The sequence below is a fragment of the Megalopta genalis genome, chromosome 2, assembly GCF_051020955.1.
Source record: "Megalopta genalis isolate 19385.01 chromosome 2, iyMegGena1_principal, whole genome shotgun sequence".
Classification (NCBI taxonomy): domain Eukaryota; kingdom Metazoa; phylum Arthropoda; class Insecta; order Hymenoptera; family Halictidae; genus Megalopta; species Megalopta genalis.
In genome coordinates, this window is record NC_135014.1 from 12,923,040 (window position 1) to 12,940,094 (window position 17,055).

Consider the following 17,055-nt stretch of genomic DNA (forward strand, 5'->3'; position numbering starts at 1 on the left):
TTGACATAACCTTGACATAACCTTGACATAACCTTGACATAACCTTGACATAACCTTGACATAACCTTGACATAACCTTGACATAACCTTGACATAACCTTGACATAACCTTGACATAACCTTGACATAACCTTGACATAACCTTGACATAACCTTGACATAACCTTGACATAACCTTGACATAACCTTGACATAACCTTGACATAACCTTGACATAACCTTGACATAACCTTGACATAACCTTGACATAACCTTGACATAACCTTGACATAACCTTGACATAACCTTGACATAACCTTGACATAACCTTGACATAACCTTGACATAACCTTGACATAACCTTGACATAACCTTGACATAACCTTGACATAACCTTGACATAACCTTGACATAACCTTGACATAACCTTGACATAACCTTGACATAACCTTGACATAACCTTGACATAACCTTGACATAACCTTGACATAACCTTGACATAACCTTGACATAACCTTGACATAACCTTGACATAACCTTGACATAACCTTGACATAACCTTGACATAACCTTGACATAACCTTGACATAACCTTGACATAACCTTGACATAACCTTGACATAACCTTGACATAACCTTGACATAACCTTGACATAACCTTGACATAACCTTGACATAACCTTGACATAACCTTGACATAACCTTGACATAACCTTGACATAACCTTGACATAACCTTGACATAACCTTGACATAACCTTGACATAACCTTGACATAACCTTGACATAACCTTGACATAACCTTGACATAACCTTGACATAACCTTGACATAACCTTGACATAACCTTGACATAACCTTGACATAACCTTGACATAACCTTGACATAACCTTGACATAACCTTGACATAACCTTGACATAACCTTGACATAACCTTGACATAACCTTGACATAACCTTGACATAACCTTGACATAACCTTGACATAACCTTGACATAACCTTGACATAACCTTGACATAACCTTGACATAACCTTGACATAACCTTGACATAACCTTGACATAACCTTGACATAACCTTGACATAACCTTGACATAACCTTGACATAACCTTGACATAACCTTGACATAACCTTGACATAACCTTGACATAACCTTGACATAACCTTGACATAACCTTGACATAACCTTGACATAACCTTGACATAACCTTGACATAACCTTGACATAACCTTGACATAACCTTGACATAACCTTGACATAACCTTGACATAACCTTGACATAACCTTGACATAACCTTGACATAACCTTGACATAACCTTGACATAACCTTGACATAACCTTGACATAACCTTGACATAACCTTGACATAACCTTGACATAACCTTGACATAACCTTGACATAACCTTGACATAACCTTGACATAACCTTGACATAACCTTGACATAACCTTGACATAACCTTGACATAACCTTGACATAACCTTGACATAACCTTGACATAACCTTGACATAACCTTGACATAACCTTGACATAACCTTGACATAACCTTGACATAACCTTGACATAACCTTGACATAACCTTGACATAACCTTGACATAACCTTGACATAACCTTGACATAACCTTGACATAACCTTGACATAACCTTGACATAACCTTGACATAACCTTGACATAACCTTGACATAACCTTGACATAACCTTGACATAACCTTGACATAACCTTGACATAACCTTGACATAACCTTGACATAACCTTGACATAACCTTGACATAACCTTGACATAACCTTGACATAACCTTGACATAACCTTGACATAACCTTGACATAACCTTGACATAACCTTGACATAACCTTGACATAACCTTGACATAACCTTGACATAACCTTGACATAACCTTGACATAACCTTGACATAACCTTGACATAACCTTGACATAACCTTGACATAACCTTGACATAACCTTGACATAACCTTGACATAACCTTGACATAACCTTGACATAACCTTGACATAACCTTGACATAACCTTGACATAACCTTGACATAACCTTGACATAACCTTGACATAACCTTGACATAACCTTGACATAACCTTGACATAACCTTGACATAACCTTGACATAACATAACCTTGACATAACCTTGACATAACCTTGACATAACCTTGACATAACCTTGACATAACCTTGACATAACCTTGACATAACCTTGACATAACCTTGACATAACCTTGACATAACCTTGACATAACCTTGACATAACCTTGACATAACCTTGACATAACCTTGACATAACCTTGACATAACCTTGACATAACCTTGACATAACCTTGACATAACCTTGACATAACATAACCTTGACATAACCTTGACATAACCTTGACATAACCTTGACATAACCTTGACATAACCTTGACATAACCTTGACATAACCTTGACATAACCTTGACATAACCTTGACATAACCTTGACATAACCTTGACATAACCTTGACATAACCTTGACATAACCTTGACATAACCTTATCCGGCCCGACATAACCGTGTTTTCCTTGACATAACCGTGGTGAAGGGGGGGGGGGGTTCCTTGACATAACCGGGTTTTTTCAGGAGGAGGGGAATGCATTGCGCACGCCGCCCTAAGATATTGGTGGGCGGGAGTGTGGGACTCCCTGGCGAAAGGGTGCAATACCAGGTGTACCCACTAAACCCCTCCTCAGGCGTCCGCCTTTACACAGAACACCCACCGCGGTTTCCCCCCCCCCCCACTGCACGGTGGGTGTCTGGATCATAAGTCAAAACCGTTTAACTAAGGCCACGGTAAGCCTCTACACTAAACCTAATAGTGTAGCCTTGGGGCTCAGGCCTGGGACTTCCGGATTGGCTTCGCACCCTGCGGTGTCGTCGTTGTTGGTCTTGCCTATCAATGTCTTCTCGCTGTTTAGCCACACTCGTCACGTAATTGACGAGGATTGTCCTGCTATGATCGTCCTTTAGCAAAGCCATAAAATTCTCCAGTCGCAGATCAGTCCGCATGGCCCTTTCGGCGACGTCCCTCTCAGCGGCGAAGCGCGCGCACCCAAGGAATGCGTGCTCGGGGTCGTCAGGCCCCCGCCCGTATGTCAGGCAGAGGTCGCTGTTGATAAAGCCCATCCTCGCCAGGTACCCCGCAAAGCATCCGTGCCCGGAGAGAAACTGCGTCAGGTGAAAGCTGAGCACTTTAGGGCCCCACTGGATCCATTCGCTGATATCGGGAATCAAGCGATGGGTCCAGCGTCCATGCCTTGCAGCATCCCATCTAGCCTGCCAGCGCTGTGGCGTGACAAGCTTTTCCTGAGCCTTCACCCGCACAACCTCCGACACGAAGCCCGCCGAGCCCCTGTCGAGGACGGACAGTCTGCGGAAAACTCGCAGCCTCTCCTCCGCCACCTACACCAGGGGCGGCACCCCGCCAGGACGCAAACGGCGTCGAGGGACACGGTCCTGTACGACCTGGCTACACGTGCCAGGATCGCACGTTGGACCGCGTTAATGACCTTGTCATTGCCACACCTCGACGCCACGTGCGCCCAAGCAGGGGCCGCGTAGAGAACCACCGACTCGACCACCCTATAATAGAGCAGTCGAGCCCAGTAGCCCCCGCCCCGGTTATTGGGGAGGATTCTGGCCAGTAGCCCCGCATAACCAACTTGCCTTGCCTTGGTGACAAATGCCTCCCGTTTCTCCCTCTTTCTCACTCTCATTCGCTGTCTCACTCCCTCTCGCGTTCTTAATTTTCGGACAATGTCAAGCGGCTCGAGGAGTTCTGCGAAACCTAAACGAAACACTGCCCTCCGTATCGTGTTACACTCTGCGGACATTCGTACCCTCCTCTCTTTCCGAAAAATTACGGCGCACATTTATTCCCGGAATATGTAACCTTTCAATATTGTAACATTAACGCTACACATCCATCGTCGTTTATCCAAATATTATCAGCATCTTGAAAAAAAAAAAAAAAAAAAAAAAAAAAAAAAAAAAAAAAAAAAAAAAAAAAAAAACCAGGGTTCTCATAAATTAACTTCACATTACTTGAAGAAATAAATTGTACTATACAGGGTGTTCCACAATTACTTTAACAACTGAAAATGAGAGGTAGCTGAGGTCATTTGAAGTAACTTTTCCTTTGCGAAAATGCAATCCGTGGCTTTGTTTACGAGTTATTAACGAAAAACACTGACCAATGAGAGGTGACGGTGCGAGAGAGAGAGTCCGCGAAAGAGTACGCAGCACGAGGCTTTGACAGATGGTCGGAACGGACTCGAGCCGCGTTCGAAGTATTGAATAAATCACGAAGCGAGAACTTTCCGGATTATTTTTACTACGTAGCAGTGATATTTTTAAGAAAAACGCTGTTCACCTTTCCTTTAGAACGTCTGAAGAATATTTCGAAATTTGTCGGACCCGAAATAATAAAGAATTTAACCGTGACGGCCGTTTTAATTTTCTAGTGTGCATGACACCTCGTGTGTAACATGTGAATTTGTTTTTTAAGCAAGGTGGACAGTGAAGATTAACAAAGTACGTAAATTATATTTACGTACTTTGTACGTAAAAATATTTGCGTACTTTGTTAATCTTCACTGTCCACCTTGCTTAAAAAACAAATTCACATGTTACACACGAGGTGTCATGCACACTAGAAAATTAAAACGGCCGTCACGGTTAAATTCTTTATTATTTCGGGTCCGACAAATTTCGAAATATTCTTCAGACGTTCTAAGGTAGATTTATTTGGACAAATTGTGGCGTCGCATCCCTCTACCTGAGCGCGGCCGCTAGCAATAAAACAAGTACCGTTCCTAATCCTCAAAATTCGCTAAAAATCACGCACCCCTAATAAAACAATTCTCCTCACATCTGGACACCTCGACCCACGCGGGACTTTCCCAACTTTCTCCTTTTCTACGAAAGCCCATCTATTCCTTTCTTCTCTTCCAGTATAAAAGAGACAAACGCGCAACTCCAAAAGCTCAGTCTGTCCTAAGTTGCTAGTCCTACGACACCACGCTAGTGGCGCCCGCGCTCATCGATAACAATTCAATAAACTGCATTAATAGTAACCTCAAACACGCTCTCCGATTCGCTAACCTTCCCTTCAGTGCTAAAAAAATTTTAAGGGGGGGATTATTATTTTCATTACTTCTCGGTAAAAAATTAAAGAATAATATGTAGCGGCCAGTCGGCGCGCATAAGAAAAGATTTGTTTCTCGTGCAAAAGGCTAGCATATTTATGACTCTCCTTCGAAAAGGCTATCTTTGAGTAAGCTGTTTCCTGTCCGGATGGCAATAAGCCCGTAGAGTTTCTTTTTACCTGATTCTCGATAGTCAACGAGACCGTCATAAATAAGCGGGAATTCCGAAGGGCGCGCAAAACGGACCCGAACACCCGAAGTCCGAGCGCAACAGCCCTGAGGAAAACCCAGGCCGTTACATCATTAAAAAAAAAAAAAAAAAAAAAAAAAAAAAAAAAAAAAAACAGGACGCGCTCAGGGCGTAAGGGACAACGCGGTGAGAAGGAGGTGGACAACGCTGATTGGAAAAACCCATTCGCGGGTCAACCAATCAGGGGAGTCCAGAGCCCTTGCCGGGGGCAAACAGGATAATATAAAAAGAGCAGCAGTGAGACGCTCGTTCTCATACCTCTGATACTCCTCATACCTCTCATACCTCTGATACTCCTCATACCTCTCATGCTACGACGTCACGCTACCCGAAAATGATTCTACGCAACTTATCAAATAAAGTTAGTAATTACACCGCACGCACCAGTTATTTACAAGAACACAACTCATAACTAAAAATATTTGTTTTTCCGCGTATTTGATATTCGCGGTTCCCTACGACTTTTCAAGATGCTAGGGATAATAATAAGCTGAGTTTCTTTCTCTTGGAATATATTTCAACATTCAACTTCACATCGATACAGAGTATAATTTTTAGAGAGTAGACTATTCCGTGTGCGGGTTGATGGTAGAATGACTATTGTGTGTTGTGTGTTCTTGGAGGTAAATTCGGTGTGGGTGTGTTTTAAATTTGAGACAGTCGAATTCGTGGATTGTTCAATTCTTGCGAGGAGTGAGGGAGGGAAACGGTCGCCCTGACTGATTGGATTGCAAAATTAGGAAAGTGACCGCCCCAAACTAAGGGTCACCCGCAGGTAGTGCTCGTGTCCTCGGGTGACGCCCGCGAAGGAATCCGAGTGTCCCAAGGATAAGCCGTAACAAACAATGATCCCGAAAATGCCTCTTCTCGGTGGAACATGCATATCGTGAAAAAAAAAAAAAAAAAAAACGACTAGGAATGACATTTGGTGACCAACTGTGGATCATAAAAGAAATACTTGAATAAAAGACGGAAATGGCTTTCAACGAAATTGCTTACTACGGGTGTTTTGGCATTTCGATTGCTTCGTCCAAAATACGCTATTTCCTAGGGCCTTCGGTCCCTGGGTTATCCACATCTGGCAATTTTCCTCTTCCCAGGGACGAACGTGGATGGTAAATAATGTTTGACTCGAGGACAACATTTTTTCTCGCTTGATTTATAGGGGTTCCGTCATACAACGAAACAATATTTATGTATCGATAGTCGGAAGTCCTTCTGTACTGTCTATCCTCCCTGTTGGGATTATGGAATGAAAATGAATATGATTCTAATTCTTTTCTTAAAAAGACTTTATTTTTTTTATTCCTTTATTGAGAGAAGGTATATGGGCGAAAACGATCGAGCGACCAAACTCTACTGAGAGTCCGGTAAGAAAAAGACGCTTCTTTTATACCCTTGTTGGGTTCGTCTTATCCACCAATCAGAGACGTTTATTTGTCACGTTTCACATTGTATACGTGACGCTGGGATCCCCAAACAGTCAGGGCACAATGTGTATCTAATGGTACCGGTGATGATGTCTCGCGGTATCTATTATATACAGTTTACATCACCGTCGTTGCCCGCTGACGGAACCGACGAAAAAATGTAAACCGATATCTTAGTATCTTAGTACTAAGTAAACTATAGATTAATTTTTGTTCGAGGCTAAAATTTCCTTTTTTTTCAACACTCCCTAATATTATTATTGTCTGTTCGACCTAATATAACAAGTATACCTGTAAATAGGATAACTGTTTAGAATTACGTCCTCTTTACCAACTTTACTTTTTTTTTTTCTTAACGTCTTTGCTGTATTATATCGTTATTATTATTAATTAATCGCCGTAATTAATGTTTTTGAATTATCCTGCAGTGCACGCTGCATGTGGCGCCTCTGTCGAAGAAAATATGAAGCTCCGTTCCGATATCCGTACAGCGCCAATCGATGCAGTGACAAAAGGCTCAAACTGTTAGCCAAATTATCGGCGATAGATTTTGGCTAGCGGTTTCTGCGTTTTTCCGCTAGATGGGGGGCAAACACCGTCTGTTGTGGCGTACGCCCGTACAAGCGGCACACAGCGCCACCTACAACTTAGTAACTAGCTGTTGCTGCGCAAACCACTGGACTCTCTCACAGTCTAATAGCAACCTCCCAAGAGTAAAGACGTACAAATAGTCTAAAGACGTACGCATAAAGTTAAATAAAACACATTACAAGTTAGCCAAATTAACTGTTTCCTTTATTACCGAAAAGCCATCGTCCCCAGTTCTCAGAGAATCCAGTTTAAGAGAACATAATACCAAGCAAACCGCCACACTGTCGAGTAAATAAAGTTCTCCTTGTACAGATCAACACCTCGAATTCATTTTGCAAACTCGCATACTCGCAACCCTCGATACGTTCAACGTTTCGCATCTGTTAGTGCACAGCACTAATGTCTTTATGACACGGACGTGCCTAGCCGGCTATTTTTTGAGCTTAGGTTTTTGGGACTTCGCTTCTCTCGGCCTCGATGGCCGGGACGAGTCATAAAGAAGGAAAAGTTCCGAAGGGTCAGCCTGACATTGTATTATGACGGTGATGCCTGGAGGAACTTTCCTGCCTTTGCCGGGGCGATGCGGACGTGTGCTTTGGAACGGACTCGCTGATTGACTATTGCCACAAAAAAAAAATCGGGCAGGGCCAATCGGCGAATATTGGAGGTGCGTTGGAGGGATGGCAATCTTTATTTTATACCGTCCACATATATAGCGTCATAATTCGTCGCTATTACTGACGACGCTGTGACGCCCCAACACAGCATCGATAACGGTTATTTCAAACGAATGTAGAGAATTATGAACTTGACACAAGGAACATAAGGCCGATAAAAGAAATTGCATATATAACCATTGATTATGAAAGTGGTACAATTCCAATTTCCATAGACAGGTGGCGGGTTAGTGGCCACCGGTGGCTTCACAATTGTTACTATTTTAGGTTACTTATTTTATTTTCCTCCAACAATGGATAATTTCATATTCACACCGGATAGTGATATAGGTAAGAAGAAATAGTAAATCAATGTTATAACAATTGAGAATATTTTCAATAAATTTACATAGAAATAAGACCCATGAATATAAACAAAAGAATAACGAACTGTGATATAGAAGAATCAAGGAGTGCATTTTGCGCGCGTTTCTCCCCACCCCACGACCCTCGCGCGTTTCTCTCCACCCCACGAGCCTCGCGCGGCGCGCCCCCCCTCCGCCCTCGCCATTTCGCGCGGCGCGCCCCCCATTCCCCTTGCCTTTCGCGCGGCGCGCCCCCCATTCCCCTCGCCTTTGCGCGGCGCGCCCCCCCATGCCCCTTGCGGCGCCCCCCCAGCGCGCGTTTTTCGCGTGAAACCCCCCCCACAACGCCGCATGCGCGGCGACCCCCCCCCCCTCCCCCTCGCTCGGCAACCCCCCCCCCTCCCCCGCGCCTTGTGACACCCCCCCCCCCCCCCTTAAATCTTGTCATTGCGCGGCTTGAGATGACATTTGGGAGGAGGTATTAATGATAATACTAATTAGCTATTAAACTATATAATAATCAAATGTGTGTGCATCATATCAAATACATCAATTATATCCTCTTACAATTTATACAAACACGTATCTAGAATCGGAGATGTAGTCAAACTAGGAATTTTCAATTCAAAGTAACCCATTATAACCTAGCAATACAAATTTATTAAGTCAACCGAAAAGTAATCTAAATCTTTCCTTGTCTTTCTTCCAAAAAAAATACATTTATTTATTAAACAAATCATACATTTTAATCAACTAAATAATTTACACCATTTTTCAAACACTTTTTACCACCATAGAAGCAGTTCTTGGATTCTTGGATTCTTCGACATATCATATGTCCGACTATTGGGGACGTCGTCCAGACAATCTGGACGCCAACACTGGTCACGTCCGTGTCATAACTGCTCGCAAAAACTCCACGTGTTTCTTCCTTCCCGATGGAACAACATCTGCCAACATTCAATTTTATCCAAACCAAACAAACTGGACTTGCACCACTTTCAAAAGAAACGCTCCATATTTATTCTTACAGAAACTAGCTCCAGTGTCTTCTTCCCTACCAGTCTCCCCAATACATCTTTTTCTTTTTCTTTTTCTTTTTCTTTTTCTTTTTCTTTTTCTTATTTATGCAAAGTCTTCCCTACTTTCTTCCCATCTTTCAACTTTCAACCATAAATCTTCCTTCGCATCATTCGCTTCCCAACATCCACGAAACACCGTCCAATTGTCGAGAGTCCACTGCGGAATTCAGAAAACTATAATCATACCATACCTTTCAAATCACATTTATATTCACAAACATTTATCATACGCATACTTATTCTTCTTTAGGAATAGTTCATCAAAACTATCTTCATTTTCACTTCATTCAGCCAATTTTAACAGAAACCTTTTCTCATCACTAATTCTCACCAGTTCCAAAAAAAAATCATCTCACATTCTGATCGCAATTTCACCAATCTGTAATACAAAACAACCTTCACCATTCATCTATTCGATTAAACTCATCTTAATATTAATCATTGCAACATACCTAGCTAATGCATTTCCTAAACTGTCTGCATTTTTATTCATCTAAACTTCTTCTTGGTTCGTCCAACGCGAAAATTCCGTAATCTTTACAAAAAAAGTCTCCGCTATGGCAAGTCTTGTAATTATAGAGGCTAGAACCTGAAATTAGCATTCTAGAAATCAACCAATTTACTTTACTGTTTTCTGCTTAACGATACTTTACCCACCGTCCAGCACTCCAGCGACCCTTCTTAATAAATTTATATTCTTATATCTTAATGGTTTACTTCAAATTCATAGTTTTATTACGTCTCTCATCATAGATTTCGGTACAAAAATTAAACAATAATATTTATGTATCGATAGTCAGAAGTTCTTCTGTACTGTCTGTTCGACCTAATATAACAAGTATACCTGTAAATAGGATAACTGTTTAGAATTACGTCCTCTTTACCTGCTTTTTTTAACGTCTATGCTATATTATATCGTTATTATTAATGAATCGCCATAATTATTGTTTTTTGGTTATCCTGCAGTACACGCTGCATGTAGCGCCTCTGTCGAAGAAAAGATGAAGCTCCGTTCCGATATCCGTACAGCGCCAATCGATGCAGTGACAAAAGGCTCAAACTGTTAGCCAAATTATCGGCGATAAATTTTGGCTACCGGTTTCAGCGTTTTCCCGCTAGATGGGGCAAACACCGTCTGTCGAGTAAATATAGTTCTCCTGTACAGATCGACACCTCGAATTCATTTTGCAAACTCGCATACTCGAATCCCCCGATACGTTTAACGTTCAACGTTTCGCATCGATAACGGTTATTTCAAACGAATGTAGAGAATTATGAACTTGACACAAGGAACATGAGGCCGGTAAAAGAAATTGCGTAACCATTGATTATGAAAGTGGTACAAGTCCAATTTCCATAGACAGGTGGCCGGTTAGTGGCCACCGGTGGCTTCACAATTGTTACTATTTTAGGTTACTTATTTTATTTTCCTCCAACAATGGATAATTTCATATTCACACCGGATAGTGATATAGGTAAGAAGAAATAGTAAATCAATGTTATAACAATTGAGAATATTTTCAATAAATTTACATAGAAATAAGACCCATGAATATAAACAAAAGAATAACGAACTGTGATATAGAAGAATCAAGGAGTGCATTTTGCGCGCGTTTCTCCCCACCCCACGACCCTCGCGCGTTTCTCTCCACCGCACGAGCCTCGCGCGGCGCGCCCCCCCTCCCCCCTCGCCATTCGCGCGGCGCGCCCCCCATTCCCCTCGCCTTTCGCGCGGCGCGCCCCCCCATTCCCCTCGCCTTTGCGCGGCGCGCCCCCCCATGCCCCTCGCGGCGCCCCCCCATCGCGCGTTTTTCGCGCGAAACCCCCCCCACAACGCCGCATGCGCGGCGACCCCCCCACCCCTCGCCTTGTTACACCCCCCCCCCCCATCCCAACACCCCCCACCCCCTAAAATCTTGTCATTGCACGGCTTGGGATGACGGGAGGAAGGAGGTATTAATGATAATACTAATTAGCTATTAAACTATATAATAATCAAATGTGTGTATCATATCAAATACATTAATTATATCCTCTTACAATTTCTTTAAACAAATTTTTAATTAAAAGCAATCTGCCTAGAAAACCTCATCAATTTAAACTAAATCAAAGGAAATGTTCCATGTACGCTCGACTTTCAACCGCAATCGAGATACATATTGCAATGAAATTTTCACTAAAATTTTCTTTATATTTATGCTTTGAATGTTTTTTTTCTTTATCTTGCCATTGGATGATTTTTGGTAATGATTCGACATTCGCTTTCAAATAATACCAATAAACATCATCGCGAAAACGGTACCGATTCGTGGTTATGTCAAGTGTCATCCCGTAAACCCACGTTTTCGTCTAGTTTTCTCGGTAACTGTCCATCTTCTTCTACCCTTATCTGCTCGCTAGGGAATCTAGCCCCTTAAAATCCCCAGTGAACGGTTACATTACATTACATGCGTGTCTCTCTTCATATTTTTCCGTAGAAATTTACTAATATTTTATGTTAAATTCTACTCTATATAACTCTAATCATTTATCATTACAAGACTTGCGTCACTTACTATCGCATAAAATTTATTCCCCCACTAGATGGCCATTCGATGTAAATTTCCGCCTTCGAGTATGCAAGTACAGTTGTCACTCTACTTCATCGATCGATGGGAGCGATGTGATTTTTCCAAACGTTTTACACGCAATATATCCACGTAATTAAAAATGTTCACTCGGCAGTCGTTCAAAATTAAGAAATTTTTCGGTACAAAGTTATGCGGTGTTGTAACAAGAAATGTAGAAACTGCTGCGCAATCGGAAACACCGCAGTTTATGAATTTCTACTATTTTCCACAACAAAGAGAAAAGCAACCAGCAACAGATCCTGTGTTAAAGAATCTTCTAATGGGAAAAGTAAATACAGAAGTTATAGATATGCTGGAACCGCAGACTATCGAAAGATTCAAATATTTCAAGGATTGGTTAAGGCCGATCGACAATTATATTCTCAGCTGTAACAATTCCGACAAGAAGCTCGAAAAGAGCGAAATATTATCGTCTCTCAGAGATCTCGGTGTATTTCGATCATACGTTAGCGAAGACTATCACGGTTTAAATTTATTAAATACAGAGTCATTGAAACTTATGGAAACGGTAGGCTTGTTACCCTGGTTGGGTACGTATTTAGTAAAGAATCTAATGTTACCTGTTAAATTAATTTCAAAATATGGATCTGAAAGTCAAAAGCAAAAGTATCTACCAAAGATTATGAGTGGTGAAATTACTCCCACGATATGTTTAAAAGAAAATGACAATGGAACTAATATTAACGGTATACAGACCATTTGTAGACAACACGATGCAAATTCGGTAGTATTAAATGGAGAAAAAGTATTTGTTTTCAATGGAATCGAGGCTAATTTATTTCTAGTTTTTGTGTTAAATCAAAGAAAACATACTATAAATCCAAACGATATATCTCTCTATTTGGTCGAACGCGATTATGGAGGGATAAGTTGTAACGAAGCTTATGAAATGATTGGATACCATGACATACCTGTGTGTTCTGTCAAGTTTGAAAACACTTTGGTACCCAAAACAAATATTATAGGCGAACCAATGTCAACAAAGGCATTCGATATTATGATGGATCTGCTGAAGCCTGGAAAGCAGAATATAGCTGGTCAATCGATTGCCATTTTAAGAAATTTGATCAATCGTTTAGCATCGGATGTTTTGGAAATGAAACAATTAGACAGGGATTTTTATACGTTTCATTCTGTACAAAAGATCTTGGGTGAAGCAGTCTTCTCGTTATACACTATGGAGAGCATGGCCTACCAAACCAGTCGATTGGCAGATTATTACGAGGATCAAAATGTTGAACTCGAAGAAGTTGTGACAGAAACTTATTGTGCTAATAAATGTTTGGATTCTGTGCAATCGGCTTTACGACTATTAGGTGCACAGGCTTACATGAAGAACAATGCTTACATAGATGCGTATCATAATGCCTTGGCTTTAACCACGCTCGATCTAAATCATGTGGATGCAGATATTTACATAGGATCGTCTGTTTTACAATATTCAGGAATAGTTATGAGCGTCGATATAACCAAAGGCAGAAACGCGGCATATAATCCCATCTATGTAAACATGAAAAAGTATATGACTTTGTTTAGCAGGAAACAACAGATAGGCCAATATTTTCACCCATCGTTGCAATACGGTGCTAAATATCTACAAGACTCTATAGAGGTAGCGCAGTCGAATATAGAAAATCTGTTGCTTATGTATGGAACAGAACTTACAGAGAAACATATCGAACTTCATCGGATAAGCGTTATGGTTACGGAACTGTATGCAACGTTCGTCAATTTAATACGTTCGTCGAGGTCGTACAAAATCGGCCTCGAAAATTCAACTGTCGAGAAAGATATGGCAGGGTGTATAGCAAATATCACGATGAACAAAATAGATAAAATCGCGCAAGAAATCCAAGACCAGGAAGTATTAAACGGTGATGTGTATTACAAAAGTATGGCCGATTTACTATATACTAAACGAAGATATCCCATGGAACATCCTCTATCTAGGACATACTAAACAATGATGGTATATATTATAAATAATCATGATCAAAGAATGCATGTAAATGTGTTTGTATCGGAAAGTACCTATAGATTATATATAGATATAGATATAGTATAAAATAAGAGTAAATATATTTCTCCATTAAGACTTCTGTATTTATGTATGAATGGTAATGTACAATTATCCTTACACGCTACGATGAATTGGAAAATAAAACAACAATTCTTCTTGTGACTGTTCTACCTCAATTTTTTAGCGCTATGTTTCCAGTAAATTTCATACCAGAAAGTAGAATCTTGTTCTTATGCACCATTCATTACTAGGAATTTTTAAGTAGTCGCGAACAGATGGACGGTATTTTGCTACCAAAGGAATGTAACTTGAAAATTCTTCAAAAATGAAAACTTTACAACTTCTAATCAATTTATTTTGTCGTTCTATCGCTATAGTCTTTCTGCTTGAACAATAACATGCTCTTCCCTGTATAAATCCGTCGCAGACCAACAACTTCTGAGACAAGTATACATTAAAACAGTTCCAAATTCGATTTGAAAGTTTTTTTCTGTACACGGTTGTAATATCAATTTAGAAATTAATGTCGATAAAATCTGGACTTCGAAGATCATTTCACCACCGCAATGGCGGCATTTCCCTACGCATCCGCTGATAGGATACAGTAGCAATGGAGCGGAATTATCTCGTGAATATCTGGCGGATAATACAGTAAAATGATTAGACATCGTAACACGGCTGATATAAAATAGCGTAAAATTAATTTGAAACAAATCTTTTACCGTAGGAGCTGCCCAGGACTTTTTTGTATCCGAGAGACAAAATTATGGAACATTTCATCCCCGTGCATAGGAATACCCTTTTCGTACTTTTCTAGGTCAGTCTCATTTGTTTTTCCTTCTATTGAATCCGCTGCAGATTTTGTCGATAGATCTGGATTTCTGTATTGATACTTCAATAATAAATCACGAACATGTTGGGGTACGTCCGCGCTATAATCTTCTTCTTCCACCGAAAGGAATATTTCAACAAACGAGAACTTTGTTTCGGTGTTTGATTCTAGCTGTATAGGAAACGGAGTTACTTCGTGCAGCAAACCGACCAAGTCGCGTTGAGGCTGAGTTGGGGTATCTATGCAAACGACTTCGCTTTCTTCGCCGTCGATCTCGGCAGATGCTTGAGGTGAATCCAATCTACCCACGGCTCCTATTCCAACTGGAGACTCCACGCTTGCTGGACTAAAATCAGTTATATTTAAATAACCGGTCAATGTAATTCCAATCTATTTATAATTACATTGACAAATAACTGTGACAAATAACCACCTACGAATATACCTGTTCGCATTAGGATCGTCTACATGCAAAGCGGAAAGTTCTTCTCTCATGTTCTGCTCTACTTCTCTTTGCAAAGAAAAATTAAACTCTGTTGCTTTGTTCGACAATAAATTATTTCCATTTTGTTCGGTAGAATTGTCATTAAAATTATCACCCCAATTATCCGCGTCCGACAACCATGACGTTGTGGATGGCACGGTCACGCTACTAGTATCTATTGTATTCGTCTGAAATTCATCTGCTAAAACTTGAACCCTCAGACAAGTCCAACTTTCGTTTTGATTCCAACAATTCGGATTTATACAGGCGAAAATATAAAGTATTCTGTGATATTTCGAGTTATCTAATGGAACGTAGAGTTGCAATACCAGGAGTTGATGCAGTCCACACAGTCTGCATTGTGGCAACGATAGCGTATTCTTCTCGTAACAGTCCTACAAACAGCAGCGATCTATTCAATCCAGTAATTAATCGTTCGTTCGACGCCGCGATAGAAAAGTATAAAAATCGTTCGCAAGAAATTACTTTGACCGAACAACAACTTACTGGAAACCCGCCGATCTTGTTTGTCATAAAATTAATGCTCGCCCGGTGTTTATCGGTAACGTATTCATCTTCGTATCCCAGGTACACTTTCGTCCGGTTATCACAAGCCATTAAAACCGCATGAAATTCTACTGCTTCATTGGAAGACACGATAAAATAAGGAATACTTTAATTCCTCGTCACAACGTTTTGTTCAGCATTCAGTGGTGGACAGCTGACATGCATCGGTATCGGTTCACGCGTGCGCTTTTAACACAGTATCCTGCCCCATTATCGATTTTTCAATACTTTACGTATAAGCAAACATTACGTAAAGAGAAACAAGAAATTGTGCGCCTTTTCTCGCGCTCTACTTGCAAACTATACGGTTCTACGAGCATCCTGAATCCTATGAATCAAAGAATACGATATCCAATTAGAATTCAATTTTATAATTACGTACAATGTAACGCGTGCGCGCGCTTACGCGCGAGCGTTTATAATTCTCGTAATTTCTAGAATCTGTACTTACATGCATACATGCATCATTCATACATATTTCACGTTCGAGAAACATCCAGCACCAGCAGTAACTACAAAAATCCCTAGAAATGTAAATTAAACACCGAGACCGCTTCGCGTTCGTGTCATCGCGATAAATTCATAAAAACAACAACAAAATATCAGAATAATATACAAGTGTTTCTTCTACATATATCAAAACAGTGATTTATATCACGTGTAACCTAACTTAAATTTCCGTAGAGGAGGAATTGGAAACTGGTGATTTGTTGCAATGGAAATTGCGCTGCGGAGATAGAATGTTTCTGGATTGGTCCCGAATCGCGACGAATACATATATTTTTTAAACGACAGAGAGTTGGACAATGGCTCGTGTGAGTCGTGAAAGGAATCAAACGGTGTCCCGGTTCCCGTCCCCATGACCATAACGATTGATAACGAACGATGACCACCACCGTCCGCAACGAGTGCAACAGTCATCGAGAATTGCGCGCGTAATTCAAATCGTAGTATATCTTGAATTAATATAATTTCCTTCCTTCTATCATT

The 17,055-nt window shown here is 40.7% G+C and overlaps 2 protein-coding genes and 1 long non-coding RNA gene across 4 annotated transcripts; 1 reads left to right on the forward strand and 2 right to left on the reverse strand.

The window, feature by feature from the left end:
* Positions 1-8,947: 8,947 nt before the first annotated feature.
* Positions 8,948-10,842, reverse strand: LOC143258786 (uncharacterized). Its single transcript, XR_013032644.1, has 5 exons — positions 10,190-10,842; positions 9,985-10,121; positions 9,769-9,911; positions 9,482-9,689; positions 8,948-9,400 (listed from the first exon to the last, which is right to left on the reverse strand). It is a non-coding gene; the product is annotated as an uncharacterized LOC143258786 (long non-coding RNA).
* A 1,273-nt stretch (positions 10,843-12,115) lies between these two features.
* LOC117219263 (complex I assembly factor ACAD9, mitochondrial) lies at positions 12,116-14,344 on the forward strand. The gene has a single exon (XM_033468255.2). It carries the CDS (start codon positions 12,242-12,244, stop codon positions 14,120-14,122), a length of 1,881 nt encoding a protein of 626 aa, XP_033324146.2. The 5' UTR covers positions 12,116-12,241; the 3' UTR covers positions 14,123-14,344.
* Positions 14,345-14,515: 171 nt separating this feature from the next.
* Positions 14,516-16,960, reverse strand: trus (programmed cell death 2 like trus). 2 transcript variants are annotated; one of them, XM_033468256.2, is made up of 5 exons: positions 16,517-16,960; positions 16,006-16,393; positions 15,448-15,893; positions 14,905-15,360; positions 14,516-14,818 (listed from the first exon to the last, which is right to left on the reverse strand). In XM_033468256.2, exons 2-5 carry the CDS (start codon positions 16,114-16,116, stop codon positions 14,554-14,556), a joined length of 1,278 nt encoding a protein of 425 aa, XP_033324147.2. In that variant the 5' UTR covers positions 16,117-16,393; positions 16,517-16,960; the 3' UTR covers positions 14,516-14,553. The 2 variants fall into 2 exon arrangements, with proteins under 2 accessions (XP_033324147.2, XP_033324148.2); XM_033468257.2 differs by having other exon boundaries at positions 15,460-15,893; positions 16,517-16,942.
* Positions 16,961-17,055: the final 95 nt, after the last annotated feature.

Coding starts and splice junctions, on each gene's coding strand:
- LOC117219263 (XM_033468255.2), top strand. CDS start 12,242: ATGTTCACTCGGCAGTCGTTCAAAATTAAGAAATTTTTCGGTACAAAG.
- trus (XM_033468256.2), bottom strand. CDS start 16,116: ATGGCTTGTGATAACCGGACGAAAGTGTACCTGGGATACGAAGATGAA. Junction 15,894..16,005: donor ACAAGATCGGCGGGTTTCCA/GTAAGTTGTTGT, acceptor TGCTGTTTGTAG/GACTGTTACGAGAAGAATAC. Junction 15,361..15,447: donor GCGAACAGGTATATTCGTAG/GTGGTTATTTGT, acceptor AACTGATTTTAG/TCCAGCAAGCGTGGAGTCTC.